The sequence below is a fragment of the Parasteatoda tepidariorum genome, chromosome 1 (assembly GCF_043381705.1).
Source record: "Parasteatoda tepidariorum isolate YZ-2023 chromosome 1, CAS_Ptep_4.0, whole genome shotgun sequence".
Classification (NCBI taxonomy): Eukaryota; Metazoa; Arthropoda; class Arachnida; order Araneae; family Theridiidae; genus Parasteatoda; species Parasteatoda tepidariorum.
Window position 1 is genome coordinate 591217 of NC_092204.1, and position 15969 is coordinate 607185.

The window sequence follows — 15969 nt, forward strand, 5'->3', positions numbered from 1 at the left end:
AGTAAACACACTTTTTTTAAAAAAAAATACATTCATTTTTTTGTAAGTGGTACACAGCGTTACGTAAAATTTAGAAAGGGTACGCAAAAGTCATAAGTTTGGGAAACACTGCCCTAGAGTGAAAAGAAGCTACTATTCCTGAAATACGCTCTTCTTGTTTTCATAGCCGCAGACGTCTTCAGATTTTGTGGCGGGGAGTTCTTACCGTAGACAAACTATAACATTATTTTACTGTAATATACGCCTTCTTTTTTCAGAGACCTCTTTTTGTCCTTACCAAAAATCGGAGGAAAATTTGGCGATGGTGTACGTGACCAAATCCATAGTGGACACACCGTCCACCCTGCACTGTGAGAGAGAGTGCAACCGAGAGAGGGAATTCAACTGCAGGAGCTATACTTATTGGGACAGGGGTGCCCACGGTAGCCTCTGCATGCTGAGTGCTGAGAGTCGACTCACCGGTCAGGGGCATGGACTCTCCTACAGGCAGGGGGCCACTTTCTCCGGCAAAACATGTCAATTGTCTCCTCCTGAAAGTCGGGAATCGCATACAACTTCGACGACCGTCACAGGGGGGGATGTAACACATCATCCAACAAGGTGTGTTCTTTCTGTGCAAATGTATAATACCCAAGTCAGAATGCTTGATGAAACATTTTGATGGTTTCGGTGCGGTCCAATATCATTTGATGGTCACCATTTTCCATTATGTGTTTTTGATATACATTTCATGATGGACTTTGTGACTATGATGGTTAAACATCAAGAGAATTCTCAAGGACCTACAATCCATGATGGTTTAATGGCAATTCTTGTTGGTTCTCTCGAATATAACATCAAAACAAGTTGCCATTCTTATGTTGGACCATCATAAATCACTTTTAATTCGGGTGATAGTTACTTATGTTGTTTTCCATCAAAAATTATAATGGTGGTTACCGTCCAGATTATGTTAGTCCATCAAAAGAAAACAATTCCGACTTGGGTAGAGAAGTATAGTGTACAGTACAAAAGTACATTAGATTAGGCAAAAAAAGAATTATATTAATCCCCCTCCAAAGCTTTAACTACTTACTCGTGTTAAAACATTTCCTTGCATGTTTTTTTTCTACTACAGTTTCTCGTTAAGTTCAAAAATTGTCGGTGGAGCTGCAAATTGTAATTGCTTTTGCAATTTATTGCAATCACTTTATGAGTGAAAATCTCAATACAATATTTTGAGCCGTCGTGGCTCAGGTGATAGAGTATTCGTCTTCAATTGAGGTGACCCGGGTTCGATTCCCAGCGTTGGTGGGTCGATACGAATTACGCACACGGCTCAAACTGACCACATTACTGACTTAAAATATCTTCAATTGTAGACGGATCATGGGTTAGAGTCCCCTTGCCGTTAGGAGAACAGTGGGAGGTTCTCGTGGTTAACGAAAATGCGTGTTATTTCCATCAAAAAGTCCTCCACGAAGGCAAATTTCTTCTTCATTACTTCTTCCTTTGTCTTCTGAATTGAGTTTAAAATGACAAGGCTTACGGGGTTGAAAATTAGTTATCGTGAAACTGTTCAACGACGCTTATAGATATCAGCTGCAATCACATGTTGTGATTGCATCACATATTAAAATTTGAATCTTAACTATTTGTATTACTGTCCCCTAAATCGAGAAAATGTCTTTCCTACACTGGAAGGAAATATTAAAAATTGATGCAATGTTACATGTATTTCATTATAAAAAAAGAAATTTCAACCATTTTTGTTATAAATTTTTGAAAACCATACATTTATTTTAGAACACTCGGTTCTTTTGGCTTATATTCTCTATCATTACTCACACTTCTTTTCAAATAATATAAAATAAAGAATGGAATTTATTTATTTCTGCTCACAGGAGTAAGAGCTTCAAATCTGTTTCAATATTTACTTAAAAAAATGTTCTTAAATACAAAACAAATATGAAAGACAAGTTACTTGAAGAAATGGGAACTACAATTGGGGAAATAAGACTAGAAAAAAAATCCTGCAATATGTTTTAAAAATGTATATTTTTTTTATATAAAATAATTTTTTTTAACGTACATTTTTTGTTATCCCAAGTAACATAGAAATGAAGTCTTGAAATTCGATTTCTATTGTACAGTCCCTGAACAAATCATTAGATTAAAGATTCCATGCATAATCTTTTATTATCAGGTAATACCCAACAGCTTTCTTGTTCTTACGCGGCTGAAACCGGTTTACACTTGCTTACGTTCGTGTATCGATTGGTTAACATAGTAATGCAATACGTTAAAAATAAATACAAATAGGAAATATAGGAAAACTCTCCTGAGTGAAAAACCCATTCCATGTAGGTTTAAATGCAAAAGTATTGCTTGTAAACTCGTGCAAAACATGTCATCATTAAAAAACTACTGAGAGACTAATAATTTAGTCTAATTATTATAATGTTATAATATAATACCTGATATAATAAATATTCTATGTTTATATAACATATCGTCCAATTTATCTAATTGTCGAATTTATAGATTAGATTAGGCCCATTGATACACGAACGTAAACAAGTACAAACCGGTTTCAGTGGCGTAAGAAAATAAAGCTACAAAGTATCACCCGATAATTAACATATTCCATAGAATCTTAGAGTGCGTGTAATAATTTGGAAAGTGACTGCAAATGTTGAACTTTCTCGATGGTTTCGCTGATGTCGTTGTATTTCAACAGGGTGACAGATATTCCGACTTTTAAGCCGCCTCCAATAATTCCACCTCCACTATTTCCACCTCCCCTATTTCCACCTCCATTCTGCACACCCCACGAGTTCACCTACGAGAAAGTGATCGGCCATGACGTGAGAGGAGGTAGAAGGGAGAGGATACCCACCCGACTACCCATCGGGGTGGTGCAATCCTGTCAGATGGAATGTCAGAAACACGGAGAGAGATGTCAGGGATTTGTTGTTCAATACAAGAGTTATCAGAACTGTTACATCATTCTGAGAGATCCCACCGACGATCCTGTGTTGGTACCTTCACTCGACTCCATTTACTTCAACAAAGTCTGCCTCAGAGGTAAGTACAGTTTGTCTAAAGTAAGAACTCCCCTAGCCATTTGTCTGGACCCGTGGCCGCCGTGACTATGATAACGAGATGTAACTATTTCGAGTAGGCGTGTGGAGTCATTGTTTAGGAAAGGGTTTGGCGAAAAAAAGGGAAACTTTCTTGGAGGGACCACTGTGTAGAGCGTTTTCCTTCCAATGTGGTAAACCGGGTTCGTATCCCACCGATGGCCGGTCGATACGAATCCGCATCCGGCTTGCACAGATCACGGCGCTAACGTGAAATATCCTCAGTGGTAGACGGATCATGGGTTGGAGTCCCTTTGCCGTCAGGCTATCCATGGAAGATTCTCGTGGTCTTCCTCTCCATGTAACGCAAATGCGAGTTAGTTCCCTCAAAAAGCCCTCTACGAAGGCAAATTTCTCCCAATACTTGATCCAGGAGTCTTCTGGATTGGGTTCAAAAGGCTACTGAGTTGAACATTAGTAGTCGTAAACCCAAAAAATTGGGTTTGTCAGTCCAACAGCGGTTATAAGATTAAAAAAAATACAATTGATTGTTATGAGCTCGATTAACAACGTCATCAGATGAATGCACTGATTAGCCACCCAATCGGTGTGAGGATTCCCGGTGTATGAAGGCCTTCTCTGAAGTAGTATCTGAATACATTTTAATGTAATGTTCCTCAGAGCCGGAAAAAAAAACTATGCACGGTTGGAGTGCAGATGATTACCATCACACTCCCATACAAATTATGTTAATTCAGAGTTTGCTAAAAGCGCGACATTAATAATTAAACTAAACCAAATTTACTTTTCCTACTATTATAATTCGATTCTAAAATCATTTGAGCAGTTTGTTTGAGTATAAAGTTGATGGTTGCATATAAACTAATAAAATAGTTTTTAATGATTTTAATGTCTCCGTCGCTCTTCATAACCACCCATAATGCTTGGTTATAGCTTGAAAACATTTTTGTATTTTTCAAAGCATATTTCATTTTTATTAAAAATTAATTTTTAAAATCTAAAATTAAAAAAATAATAATAAGCAACATTTTTTTATAAAAAATTATTTTAACCTATTTATATAAAATACTATTTATATAAAATACAAGTTAAATAAGGTTTTCTTCCAATGAGGTGAATCGGGTTCGAATCCCAGCGATGGCTGGTCTGTACGAATTCGGCACCCGGCTCACACCGGCTGCAGTGCTACCATAAAAATATCCTCGGTGGTAGATGGATCATGGGTTAGAGTCCCCTTGCCGTCAGGCTAACCGTGGGAGGTTTTCGTGGTCTCCCCTTCCATGTAACGTAAATGCGAGTTAGTTCCATCAAAAAATCCTCCACAAAGGCAAATTTTTACCAATATTTGTTCAAGGAGTTTCCTTGTTTTCTGGATTGGGTTCAAAGTTTAATGGCTACGGAGTTGAACTTAAGTAGTCGTAAACCCAAGAAATTGAGTCCACGACGGTTATAAAATAAAATAAAATAATAACAATTAAATAATTTTTACATTTATAGTAAAATTTTATTTTAAATACGCACTTATTTTTGATTTGATGAAATAACATTAATTTTGCAAATTTAATAATTGCCTTTGATTTTAATCAAGACCTTGATCCATGTCTTCAAAATGAGAAAGGGTTACGTAGTTGAACATTAGCAGTCGTAAACCCAACAGTTGGGTCGTCTGTTCAACGACGGTCATAAAATATAAAATAAAATACATAAAAATGTGGCAATTGCAGAAGTGTGTTGAGGAATTTATTGAAAATGTTTATGTGTTTAGAGAAAGCGTGCCAAAAGATCTGGAGTTTTGAAAGGTACCTCCACTACGAGATTCACGGAGAACCCATCCGAGAAATAGGGGGTGTAGCAGAAAGGGCTGATTGTGAAGATCTGTGTCTTCGAGAGAGTTGCAAATCAGCCGTCTACCACTACCTCGACAGAAAGTGTTTGTTGTACTCTGAGACGAAGCGATCTGCACCCAACAGATTTCTCTATTCCAACGAAGAAGTCGAATACCTTGACAATCAATGCATATCAGGTAAATATGAATGAAATATACCCACCCTAATACTTCTGGAATTTGTTTCGTGTGCAAAAGTTGACCATAAAGTTTTAAATATATTTTTTTTAAAAAAAGAAACATGTGAAACTGCACTTACTTTTTTTTATACCGTTGGAGGGGAAACAGAATTTGCCCTGAGAAGTTTTCCTCTTTGTATAGCGAACTCTTAAGCTGCCAACACAAAGGATCAATACGTCTTTAAGCTTCAGATGATCGGGATTGACTATAATCGTAAAGGCAACAGGTTGTTATAGTAGGCCATTAAGGCTATCTTGCTTTGTATTGGCCATTTTGTTTTCCCTACTGCTTCCAGTTTTATGTAGATAATGTATTAGGTAGGCACAACGACTGAAGAAAGTGCTGTTCTTTCACGGATAAGCAAGAACACTCTTAAAACATTATAAAAGGCTTCAATGAAGTGCACCCAAGTCAATCTTCTTAATGGTCCCATCATAACATTTTGATGGTTTCAGTACAATTCATGATGGTCCAACATCATGCAACATTTTTCATTATGTGCCCATGGTTTTTGATACGCCAACAAACTTCCATCATTCCATGATGGAAAATGCTGCATTAATACTATGATGATTAACCATCAAGAGAAATTTGATCCATGATGGCCCCAACTATACATTTCCATGATGTTTTAATGGCAACTCTTGTTGGATCTCAGGAATATACCATCAAAACAATTTGGATATTTTATATGTTGGGCCATCATGAATCAGTCCCGTTTCCTACATTGGGATGATGCTGGTTCATGATTGTTCCAACATTTGTTTTCTAAGACACTACGATGGAAATTCGTGACAGTCCATAATAGTACAATAATGCATTTCCATGGTGGCTTAATAATAATTCTTGATGAGGAATATAAAACCGAAACAATTTTTTTTCTTATGTTGGACCATCATAAATCAGTCCCGTTTCCTACATTGGGATGATGGTGGTTCATGATCATTCTAAAATCTCATTTCTTAGAAATTACGATGGAACTTTTTGATGGTTCAACAAGTTTCCATGCTCAATTTAGACCATCGTAAGTCAGCCCGAATTCCTACATTGAGATGATGGTTACTTATGTTGGTTACCATCAAAAATATAAGGGTTCATCATGGAAATATTGATGGTTACCATCAAGATTATGTTAGTCCATAAACGGAAAGATATCAAAAATGTGGGCTATAACTTATGCGTCTTTTATGAGCTGTCGTATAAATGATTTATTTTTTCATTTATACGACAGTTAGCGAAAAGCTCATTACAGAAGAAAATAATGATAATTAATTATCATTCGTTTACGCGTCGCGCCAAAAACAAGTAATTCAATTTTGGACCGACATTTTTCTTAGAACAGCCAAATTTCAATTTTTTCATTAAATAGAAAAAGAATCATATTTTTTTACTTATGAAAAAATTCTTATATTAAAAATTCCAATAAAATAAGCAATCTTTGTTACAAATAAAATGTTGTTTTTATAGGAAGACCTTTTCTTTACAATTTTGAATAAGGTTTCTTATCTGTTACCACCCACATTGAAACCCCCCCCCCATCTAACTTTAAGAGGACGCCATACCGCGGGAGAAACTTTTTGTCGCAAATTCTCTTTCTCCTCATTAACTACTTTAAAATTTGAAGAAAATAAAAAAGCGAGTTCAGGAAAATCTAGAGTAAGTCACAATATTTCAGTGATTGGAGAAAAAAAAATCCAAATACCAAGAATATTGAAAGAGAACTTCCCAATTCCTAAGTTATCTTCTCATAATTTATTTTTAATTTGATATTTTAAAAATTTCTTTTCATTGTTTGAAACTTCCTGTATCGCTCTAAGTTTGTTTGAACTCACTTTTTCCATACTTTAAATTTTAAATTAGTTATTGGGATAAAAGAATATTTTCAGTGGCAAGTTTCTCCCGTGGTATGCCGTCCTCTAAAGAAACGAACCTTTGTTCAAGCCCAGCTGTTAATTTTTTCCCCCATGCTCTTTTTCAACACTAAATTGCCCAAGGATTTTGATTGCTTTTTAATTTCAACTAGAAAAAAAATGATGTACATAATGATACAATTTTGTAACTTTTTGTACAACATATAATTTTTTAAGCGTTCATATTTACTAATAACTTGTTATATAACTGTAAATAATAATAAAAATATTTAAAATTAATTTTAAACAAATTTCTTTACACGTTAGTTATTCTTTCAGAATTCAATCATTTTTATTGCTTTTGGGCAATATAGGTATACACTAAGTTTCAATCTATCTAGTTTTAAAAAAAAAGAACAACTGAATACGAAAGGGACGGTGGTCACTTTCTTGCAGTCAAATTGACGTCTTTGGTAAATAAAAGATGGCCTGTTTAGTGACCGTAGTAGTCAAACAACCTGCGGCATCTTTACATCTGCTTAAAAAACCCATCATGCACCTTCTCTCCTCTACCAGCAATAAAACTTTCGTTTTTGAAAAAGGACTGTTAAATGACAGTTGTTGCAATTTTAATTTATTAACGTCTCACTAGAGTTGTTCAATGGGCTATGGTCTGGGAAACATCCCTGAGGATGATTTGAAGACATCACAATTTTGATCCTCTGCAGAGGGAATGGCAAACTCGCTTCGGTAGCTCAACAACTTGCACGCGAAGTCGAGCAATTTACGGTAGAACAGTTTTACGAGGACCCATATCGTACACCCTCGGTCCTATCGCAGGCTGATCAAAGTGATCAGCCACCTGCACACTGACCACATTCAGTGATGCTTCTAGCTTGTGTCCTCTTTTACCATCGCAACCGCTTCCTGAGGATTTTTTAATTTGTGCTTTTCCTAAGCATTTTTCTGCAACAAAACAGCGTAAAACTATTGATTTTTAGTTAACAATGAACAATATCCCATTTACCTCACTCTGAAGAAAAATGACCCTATACTCTTAGGTAATAATCTTTATTATATTGACAGAAAATAATAATTATAAGGAATTGTTTAGTTGAATCTTACGATGGATATTTTATTGGAGGGTTGAAATGAATCAACTTGCTTTCAAGCTATTTTTCAAAAATGTATTTAATAATTATTGACTAAATATTTTTATTTAATAACTATTTTAAGGTCCTTAAAACAAAATATACACGCAAACTTGATAAAAACATTTTTAATAAATTTTTAGTCGACGATTACGAGTACGATTTAATGAATAGTTTATTTTATTTTATTTTCTTGAATTACCCGGTGATCAATGTGTAAAATTATTTAACATGATTTTTTCAGAAGCCCCGACCTGCCAGTATCGAGATTTTCCGGATCGTTTCCTTCAGCAATTGGACAGACTGTCGAAAGCATACAACCTGAAGGATTGCCAGCGACAGTGTGACACAGAAAGGGAATTCACGTGTCGATCTGTGAACTTCGAGACTGTGGCCAAAGACTGTGCCCTCAGCAGTGAAGATATTTCCAGTGTGCCCCAGGGTGTGAACGCCCTCCAACCCAGACGAAATTCACTCTACAGTGAAAAAGGCAGTTGTGAACAAGGTATTTATCTCTCTCTCTCACATGGATGCTGCTTTAACCACAGTCTCTGGACACATTATTTTATTTTAGCCATCGTTCAACAGCTGTTGATGTTCAACTCCTTGTCATTTTGAACCCAATCCAAAAGACGGGAAAACTCCTGGATCGAGTAGTCGAGAGACTTCGTGGGGGACTTTTCGAGGGAGCTCACCCGCATTTGCGTTACATGGAGAGGAAGACCACGAAAACCTTCCACGGTTAGCCTGACGGCAATGACTCTGACCCATGATCCGTCTGCCACTGAAGATATGTCACTCCAGCACTGCGGTCGGTGCAAGCCGGATGCGGATTTGTATCGATCAGCTGTCGCTGGGATTCGAACCCAGCTTACCTCAATTGAAGGCGAACCCTCTACCCCCTGAGCCATCGCGACTCTGAAGAGAGAGCATTTGTTATGCATTTTTATTTGAAATATTTTTGACAAGGATTTTAGGGAAATATATAAAGAATGCTTATATATAGCAAATAAAAAATATAAAAAATATTACGGTGGTTTTTTTTTTTTTTTTTTTTTTTTTTTTTTTNACACGGGGAGTCTGCGGCCGGCGAGGATCGAACCCACGACCTCTTGGATATGGGCCCAGCGCCCTACCGACCAGGCTATCCCGGCCTTTGGACAAATTATTAGATGCACCGTAGTTTTTAAATAATTGCACGTTTTGCGCGAGTTTATATGCGATATTCTTACAGTCCCAGGTTGAATTATTCTATAAGATTCTATGTAAAATCTTAATTATCAGATGATATTATATAGATTCATTGTTTCTACGAGACTGACTTGCACTTGTTTACGTTCGTGTATCAAGTGGTTAAATGATACTGGTTATGGTTAAATGACTACTGATGATATATAATATAAATTCGACAATTAGATAAATGAGACGCTATATTATATTAGTATTCAATATTTATTATATCAGGTACTATCCTAGTATATTCTCATAATTAGATCCAATTATTAAAAGCAATGTAGTGTTTTAATAATGACATATTTTGCGCGAGTTTATATTCAATACTTTTATGTTTAAACATACATGTAATGGGTTTTTATTCGGGAGAATTTTTATATACTTCCTATTTGTATTTACTTTTTACGTATGGCATTACAATGTTATTTAAATATTTTAGAGATAAATCTGTTTGGTTTGTGTTTTGTTCGATCTCTGTGTAATGTTTGATAAAGAAAGTGATTTTAAGAATGAATGCGAAACATCTCATGCAATATTTCTCTAAATTTAATGGTTAAAAAAATATTATGTGAAGGAACACTTCAAACCAAATCGAGCTTTCGCAAATATTTAAATAGTGAAGTTAAACACCTACACTATTTAAAAAACTAACCTTACGAATTTACGCCATACATGAATTATTATCTCTTCCGTAAGCACCAACACTGGCTCGTTTTGGATATCATGAATAGATTATTTACAATCGAGTACGAGTTGGCGTTAGTTTGTTCCTGACTTTTACGGAGCTTTTGGTGTAAAAGCAATTGCCATCTTTTTAGTGTTAAGAAACGCTGACAATTTTTGCGGTGTCCATACATTATTATAATCGTTTAAAAAAAACTTGTATCACTGTAACTATAAATTTTTGTTTTACCTAAAAATGAGGGGTTTACACCAAACAAAGAACATCCTTGATATTTCATGACACTATTCTTATTTAAGGCATACTTTTAATCTCAATTTATATAAACAAAATTTATTCGCTGAAAATAAATATGAATTTAAATACCCTTTGAAGCAGAGAAACATACTTTTTTCATAATTTTGAATTCATTTAGGCTAAAATTGGGTATATTTATGAAATACAACATGAATGTCTCGATCTGCTTGAAATTTGCACTGATTAGCAATTATTTAGGAATTTATCATTCTTTGAATTACGAAACCAATTATAGACAAATTTTTGTCTATGAATGAAAAAAATAATTTTCAGACTACTTTTTTTTAAAAAAATAAATAAATATGTATCTATATTTAAATGCTTGTTCTGAGAAGGGTGTAATTTATTACAGTGTCTGTGCAGTGCAATCCACAAGACATGCTCCTTACAATCCACTTTGACAGTCCATTTCATGGGAGAGTGTATGCCAAAGGAAATCCATCCCTCTGCTTTGTAGTGGGCACAGGTCAGACCAGCTTACAGTTTGCAATCTCTATGGGGGCTCGTTGTGGCACCACAGCTGAGGTAAGAACAACAAACTTCTTAAAAATTAATATTTAAGTGAAAAACAAACTACTGAGATTCTGAAGAGATTGATCATCAGTTGAGAATAAATTTTGAAGACGCTTCTTCGCAAATTCCTTCATTCATCACCCATAGTGAGTGGTCAACTCTTTATGGGTAGAATAGGTTATGAGATTAATCTTAACACTTTTCCCATCTCCGTTACCATGACTTCGTCCAATCTTGTTTTGTTTTCCCCTCCACTCCAGTACGTTTCAGAAAGGAAGTTGGAATATATTAGACGGGATGAAGTGGAGTGAGGAAAAATAGTATAAAGTGCACTGAAGGTAAGAACCCTAGCAGCTGCGTGTAGATTAACGTCATTTATAGATTAACGTCAACTTACGTCATTTTGAAAAAAATATGAATTTTTTAATATGTTACTTGGGATACTATTTGAAGCTGCTTCCCAATCCGCCGGACAGTTTCCAACCGCTGAGCACGCGTTAATAAAAGGTAACATGAAATGTCCGGTGTCTTCAACTAGTTACCATCAACAGAATGGCGCATCTTAGCATTAGTGTACCTGCGTATGTTTTTCTTCCCACTCAATATACATGTGCCCACACAGTACTTTCGACTCTAGGTTTAGTTACACGGTATGTTTCTTCTTTTCGGAAGGGAGAGGGGGGAAGAAATTTTGGCGAGAAATAAGACAAAGGTAAGTGGGAAGAGAGAAAAAAATTTTTTTGGTTATTTGGTTTCACTTTAATTATTATCTTTGTTATTACAGCAATTATTTTATTTTATAACCATCGTTGAAGAGCAGATCCCATTTTGGGTTTACGACTACTGATGTTCAACTCCGTAGCCTTGTCATTTTGAACCCAATCCAGAAGACAAGGGAACTCCTGGATTAATACCAAATACTTAAAAATCCTTTTGACATTCTCATTGAATGGAAATGATTGAGTGCAATATAAGTCGTATTGGCTGGAATTTTATAAATTCCACTAAAGACTTTTGCTTATTTGGGTGAGATAGCATATTCTCCAAGCTAAACTGCACAAAGAATCTTTATAGACCTAAGTTAATCGATGATTACCTTAAATCTCTTTTAATGAATGGTTCACAAAAGTCGCGGTAGCTCAGGGAACAGCGCCTTCCAATAAGGTGACCCAGGTTCAAATCCTAGCGATGGCTGATCGATACGAATTCTGCACCCGGCTTGCACCTACCACAGGGCTGACGTAAAATATCCTCAGAGGTAGACGGATCCTGAGTTAGTCCCTTTGCCACTCCATGTAACGCAAATGCGAGTAAGTTCGATCAAGAAGTCCTCCGCAAAGACAAAATTTCTCCCAATACGTGATCTAGGAGTTCCCTAGTCTTCTGGATTGGGCTCAAAATGACGAGGCTATGACGAATAGTCGTAAACCCAATAAAATTGGGTCTGCTATTCAACGACGGTAAAAAAATAGAATTATTAGGCTACAAACCATTATCAGCGTAAAATCACAATGGCATAAATCTCATAACTATTTTCTTATTAATAGGCACTAAAATTCAAAAAAAAAAAACTTTTCTTTTTATCAAACTTATGAAAGTAAGAATAAGCCATTAGCTGCCGTACTGTTTGAAGACCCTAGTCTTAGGAGATTGATACGTATTCAATTTTATATTTTAAATGTTCCAAAGTTATTTACAGAAGTAATGTGTATTGATCATCTTCAATTAAGCGGCAAAAGTTTGAAGTTAAAATTAAAATTGAATTACGGAAGCTCAAGATAAAATCAAATGGAACATTTTTAAAAGTTAAATTTACTTCTGTTAAAGTTAAATTTACCTTTAAAATTACTGGTAGTAAATACATTTAAACTATCAATTTCAACGTGAAAAAAAAAATTTCTTTTTAATGTCACACGTGTTGAAAAATTCAAATCGCTAAAATTTAAATAGAAAAATAACGGTTACGAAATGAATAAAAATAGTGTAGAAAAGGTTTTTTGTTGTGTGACATAACGTCACTAAGATGAGTAGAAAACAGACGAATTGTCGGTGGGAAGAATTCTCGTTCATTATAGCATCTGTTCCCACCCCTAAATAACTACTTTTTTTTTTCAAAAATCATTTTCTTTCGAAAAATCAGATAAAAGTAAAAATATGTTGTTGTTGTTCTGAGTTTATAAAAAACATCGAAATTTAATAACTCCAAATCTAATTTTTTTCTTTTCCGAATCTAATTTTAAAAAGTTCTTTTTTATTAGTAAGTTATAATTTTACTGCGATTAGTTTTTCCTTCGCATTGAAGCATCATAAATAATTTTCTAAAACTAATTTGAAAGACTGATTTTTAGCCATATCTGCAATTCTTTCGCTGTACTGAATTTAAATGGCTCAAAAAATATCTCAAATATTAATTCTATTTTGAAATGCAACAACATTTCATGATGGATTACTTCAAAGGAAAGAAAAGCAAATGTGAAATCTTTTTCGTCACAAAAATTATACGTTTTTTCTTCGCAATTGAGGGCCTTTGAGGAGATTTGTTCAGTATTGGGACAGTGTGAAACGAAATCGATTAAATATAAGTCTCAAAACAAAATGATCCTACATTGGACAGTCGCAACTGAAAAAATGTGCAGTGTCGGAAAAAACCGACCACCTTGAATAATTTTTGATCTAACGATCGGATTTTCATGCTCTGCAACTCAATCTTAATGGTCGGAAGGGATATTCAATACGATATATGATCGAAATCGATCGAATAGCTCCTGAGAAATCAAATTTTAAGTGTCTGAATTTTTCGAAAGTCTATTTCTCTATTCAACCAATATCGTAAAATTAAGTTCACATTTTGTAGGTTGCCTTGCAAAATTACATACTTTAAAATGGTGTAAAAAATTCTATACCTTCCAATTCAAATCTTTTTCGACTATTAGTAAATATAATAAAAGTTAGTATTAGTAAAAATAATAAAAAATAATAGATATTTACTCAAATTTATTATTTACTCTCAATTACCATGAGATGAACGAATTTTAATATTGTCAGCCAAAAATGTTTCAAATTCTCATAAAAAGTTCTCGAGATAAGGTGAAATACACTAAAAGTAAAATTAACATAATAAAGTAAAATTAAGTTCACACTTAGGACCGCTCTCCTGATCAAACTATGGGGACTATATTTCCCAGATTGCAGCTATTTTATTAATTTATTTTATGGGTCAAAAATCGGCCGGGAAAAAAAGACAAGTTTATTCAGGAAAAATACGCTTTTGTGTCTGATTTCGTAAATTAAAATATCGTCTGCGATAATAAATTAGCCTATTTGAGGTCTCTCCCCTCCTCGAACCATTAAGATAGATTCCGGGAACGTAAAGTTCGAACGTAATGGTCTGTACATTAAAACTCGAATTCATACTATAAAATTTTGTAAGATAATAAGCAACATTTAATGTTAAAACAATAACAATGACACTCTTTTATTTTAAACGACTGCAATCAAACCCCTATATAGTGAACATGATTTACAGTGAACTCCCGGATATAATGAACGAAATGTTCGGTCCCGTGCCTTGCTATACAGGTATAATGTTAGTTTTTGTGGATATAGTGAACCAAAAAAGTGAAGAAGTTGAATATAATGAACTTTTTTCTGTCTTCGACTGATTTTTTTTTTTAATAATTTCGAAATGTCTACATCAAAATAAACACTTATACTGATTTTTAAAACCATCTATAGAGTGTAATGTAGCGATAAGCATTTTCTCTTGTTTGCTTCTTTTATCTCACTTTTCCATCCCTAAACAAAGGCTTACCCAGGCAGATGTATAGACACATTTTTCCCTGCATCAGCAAAAGATTACTATTTTTTTTTTTTTGCACACAAGACAAAAAGTAATAAAAAATCAAAGCAAGTGAACACATTTTTTGTTACTATATATTATTTTTCAATCATTTTTGTATTTCATTTTGTGGGTCACTTATTCAAATAATGTATAATAAAAAGAAGGAACCATTAGTTAAAATCGTTTGCGGGACGGATATAATGAACTCCCGGTTATAGTGAACAGAAGTTTCAGTCCCTTGAAGGTTCACTATAGCGGGGTTTGACTGCATTTTAATAGAGTTACCGACCGAAATGTTTGCTTTCATAACGAGGAAGGAAATTGTTATGGATGATTTTAGTGAAGGCAAAAATCTCGCGACAGGATTTCTAAAAATTACGGAAGAACCTTTTCTGTCCCAATACTTTATAAAAATAGTAAGAAGGAAACGATGCTTATTTTGATACCAGAAACAAATAAAATGTCGTATAACATTGCTCAGAAAAATATGAAGAACGAAAAATCGCGTTTTTTTTTTTTAAATTCATGATAGTAGTCGGTAATGTATAAATGCTTTTTGTTCTAGACGACAGAACAATTTGTGAATGAGGTGGTGATTCAACAACATCCAGTCATCATGACAGATCATGACAAAACCATCAAAGTCGTCTGCTCTTTTGAAGTGATGGAGAGGACATATACTATGGCAGGACCAGGTATATCAGGAGGATCGGGTGTAGATGTTGCGTAAGTTTACCCCTTTTTTTACACCTGCTTCCTTAGCTGAATCAGGAGTCTGTCCAGACAGTTTGTGAAAGGTCCATTTTTGTAAAATTGTGAAAAAATTGCGAGTCATTTGTGAATATAAAATAAACGTTAAGTCACATTCTTTCAACCAGGATCCTGCTTTTGTAAATGTGTGCAAATAGGGTCCTGTTATTGCAAAAAAACTTTTTCAATGAGTTTTTAAATTGTAAAGACATGCAAGATTATGCTCAACACTGTAAAATTATGAAGAAAAAAAATTAAATTTTAAAAAATAAACAGCAATTGCTGCTACTAAATTAGAGATGCAACATACATATATATGGTATTTAGCCTATACTGGTGAACTCAGAATATTCGTTTCAGACGAATAAAGGAAGAAGCATCTGCCGAAGACAAAACTTAGTTCGTTTACATCTGTCTTTCTTTCCCCCCAACCCCCGGGAAGGGTTTATTCGATTATCAAAACAATAATGAATATAAACAAATTTGTGAAGGGTCCGATTAAAA

General features: G+C 34.6%; 1 protein-coding gene across 1 annotated transcript in view; it reads left to right on the forward strand.

Annotated features, from left to right (window-relative positions):
- The window catches only part of LOC107457465 (uncharacterized), a 67242-nt gene that overhangs the window by 48455 nt on the left and 2818 nt on the right, over nucleotides 1-15969 (forward strand). The window contains exons 13-18 of the mRNA XM_043053531.2: nucleotides 258-600; nucleotides 2720-3066; nucleotides 4849-5106; nucleotides 8394-8654; nucleotides 10714-10886; nucleotides 15281-15441. Coding sequence (XP_042909465.2) covers nucleotides 258-600; nucleotides 2720-3066; nucleotides 4849-5106; nucleotides 8394-8654; nucleotides 10714-10886; nucleotides 15281-15441 — 1543 coding nt within the window. The remainder of the gene's footprint in view (nucleotides 1-257; nucleotides 601-2719; nucleotides 3067-4848; nucleotides 5107-8393; nucleotides 8655-10713; nucleotides 10887-15280; nucleotides 15442-15969) is intronic.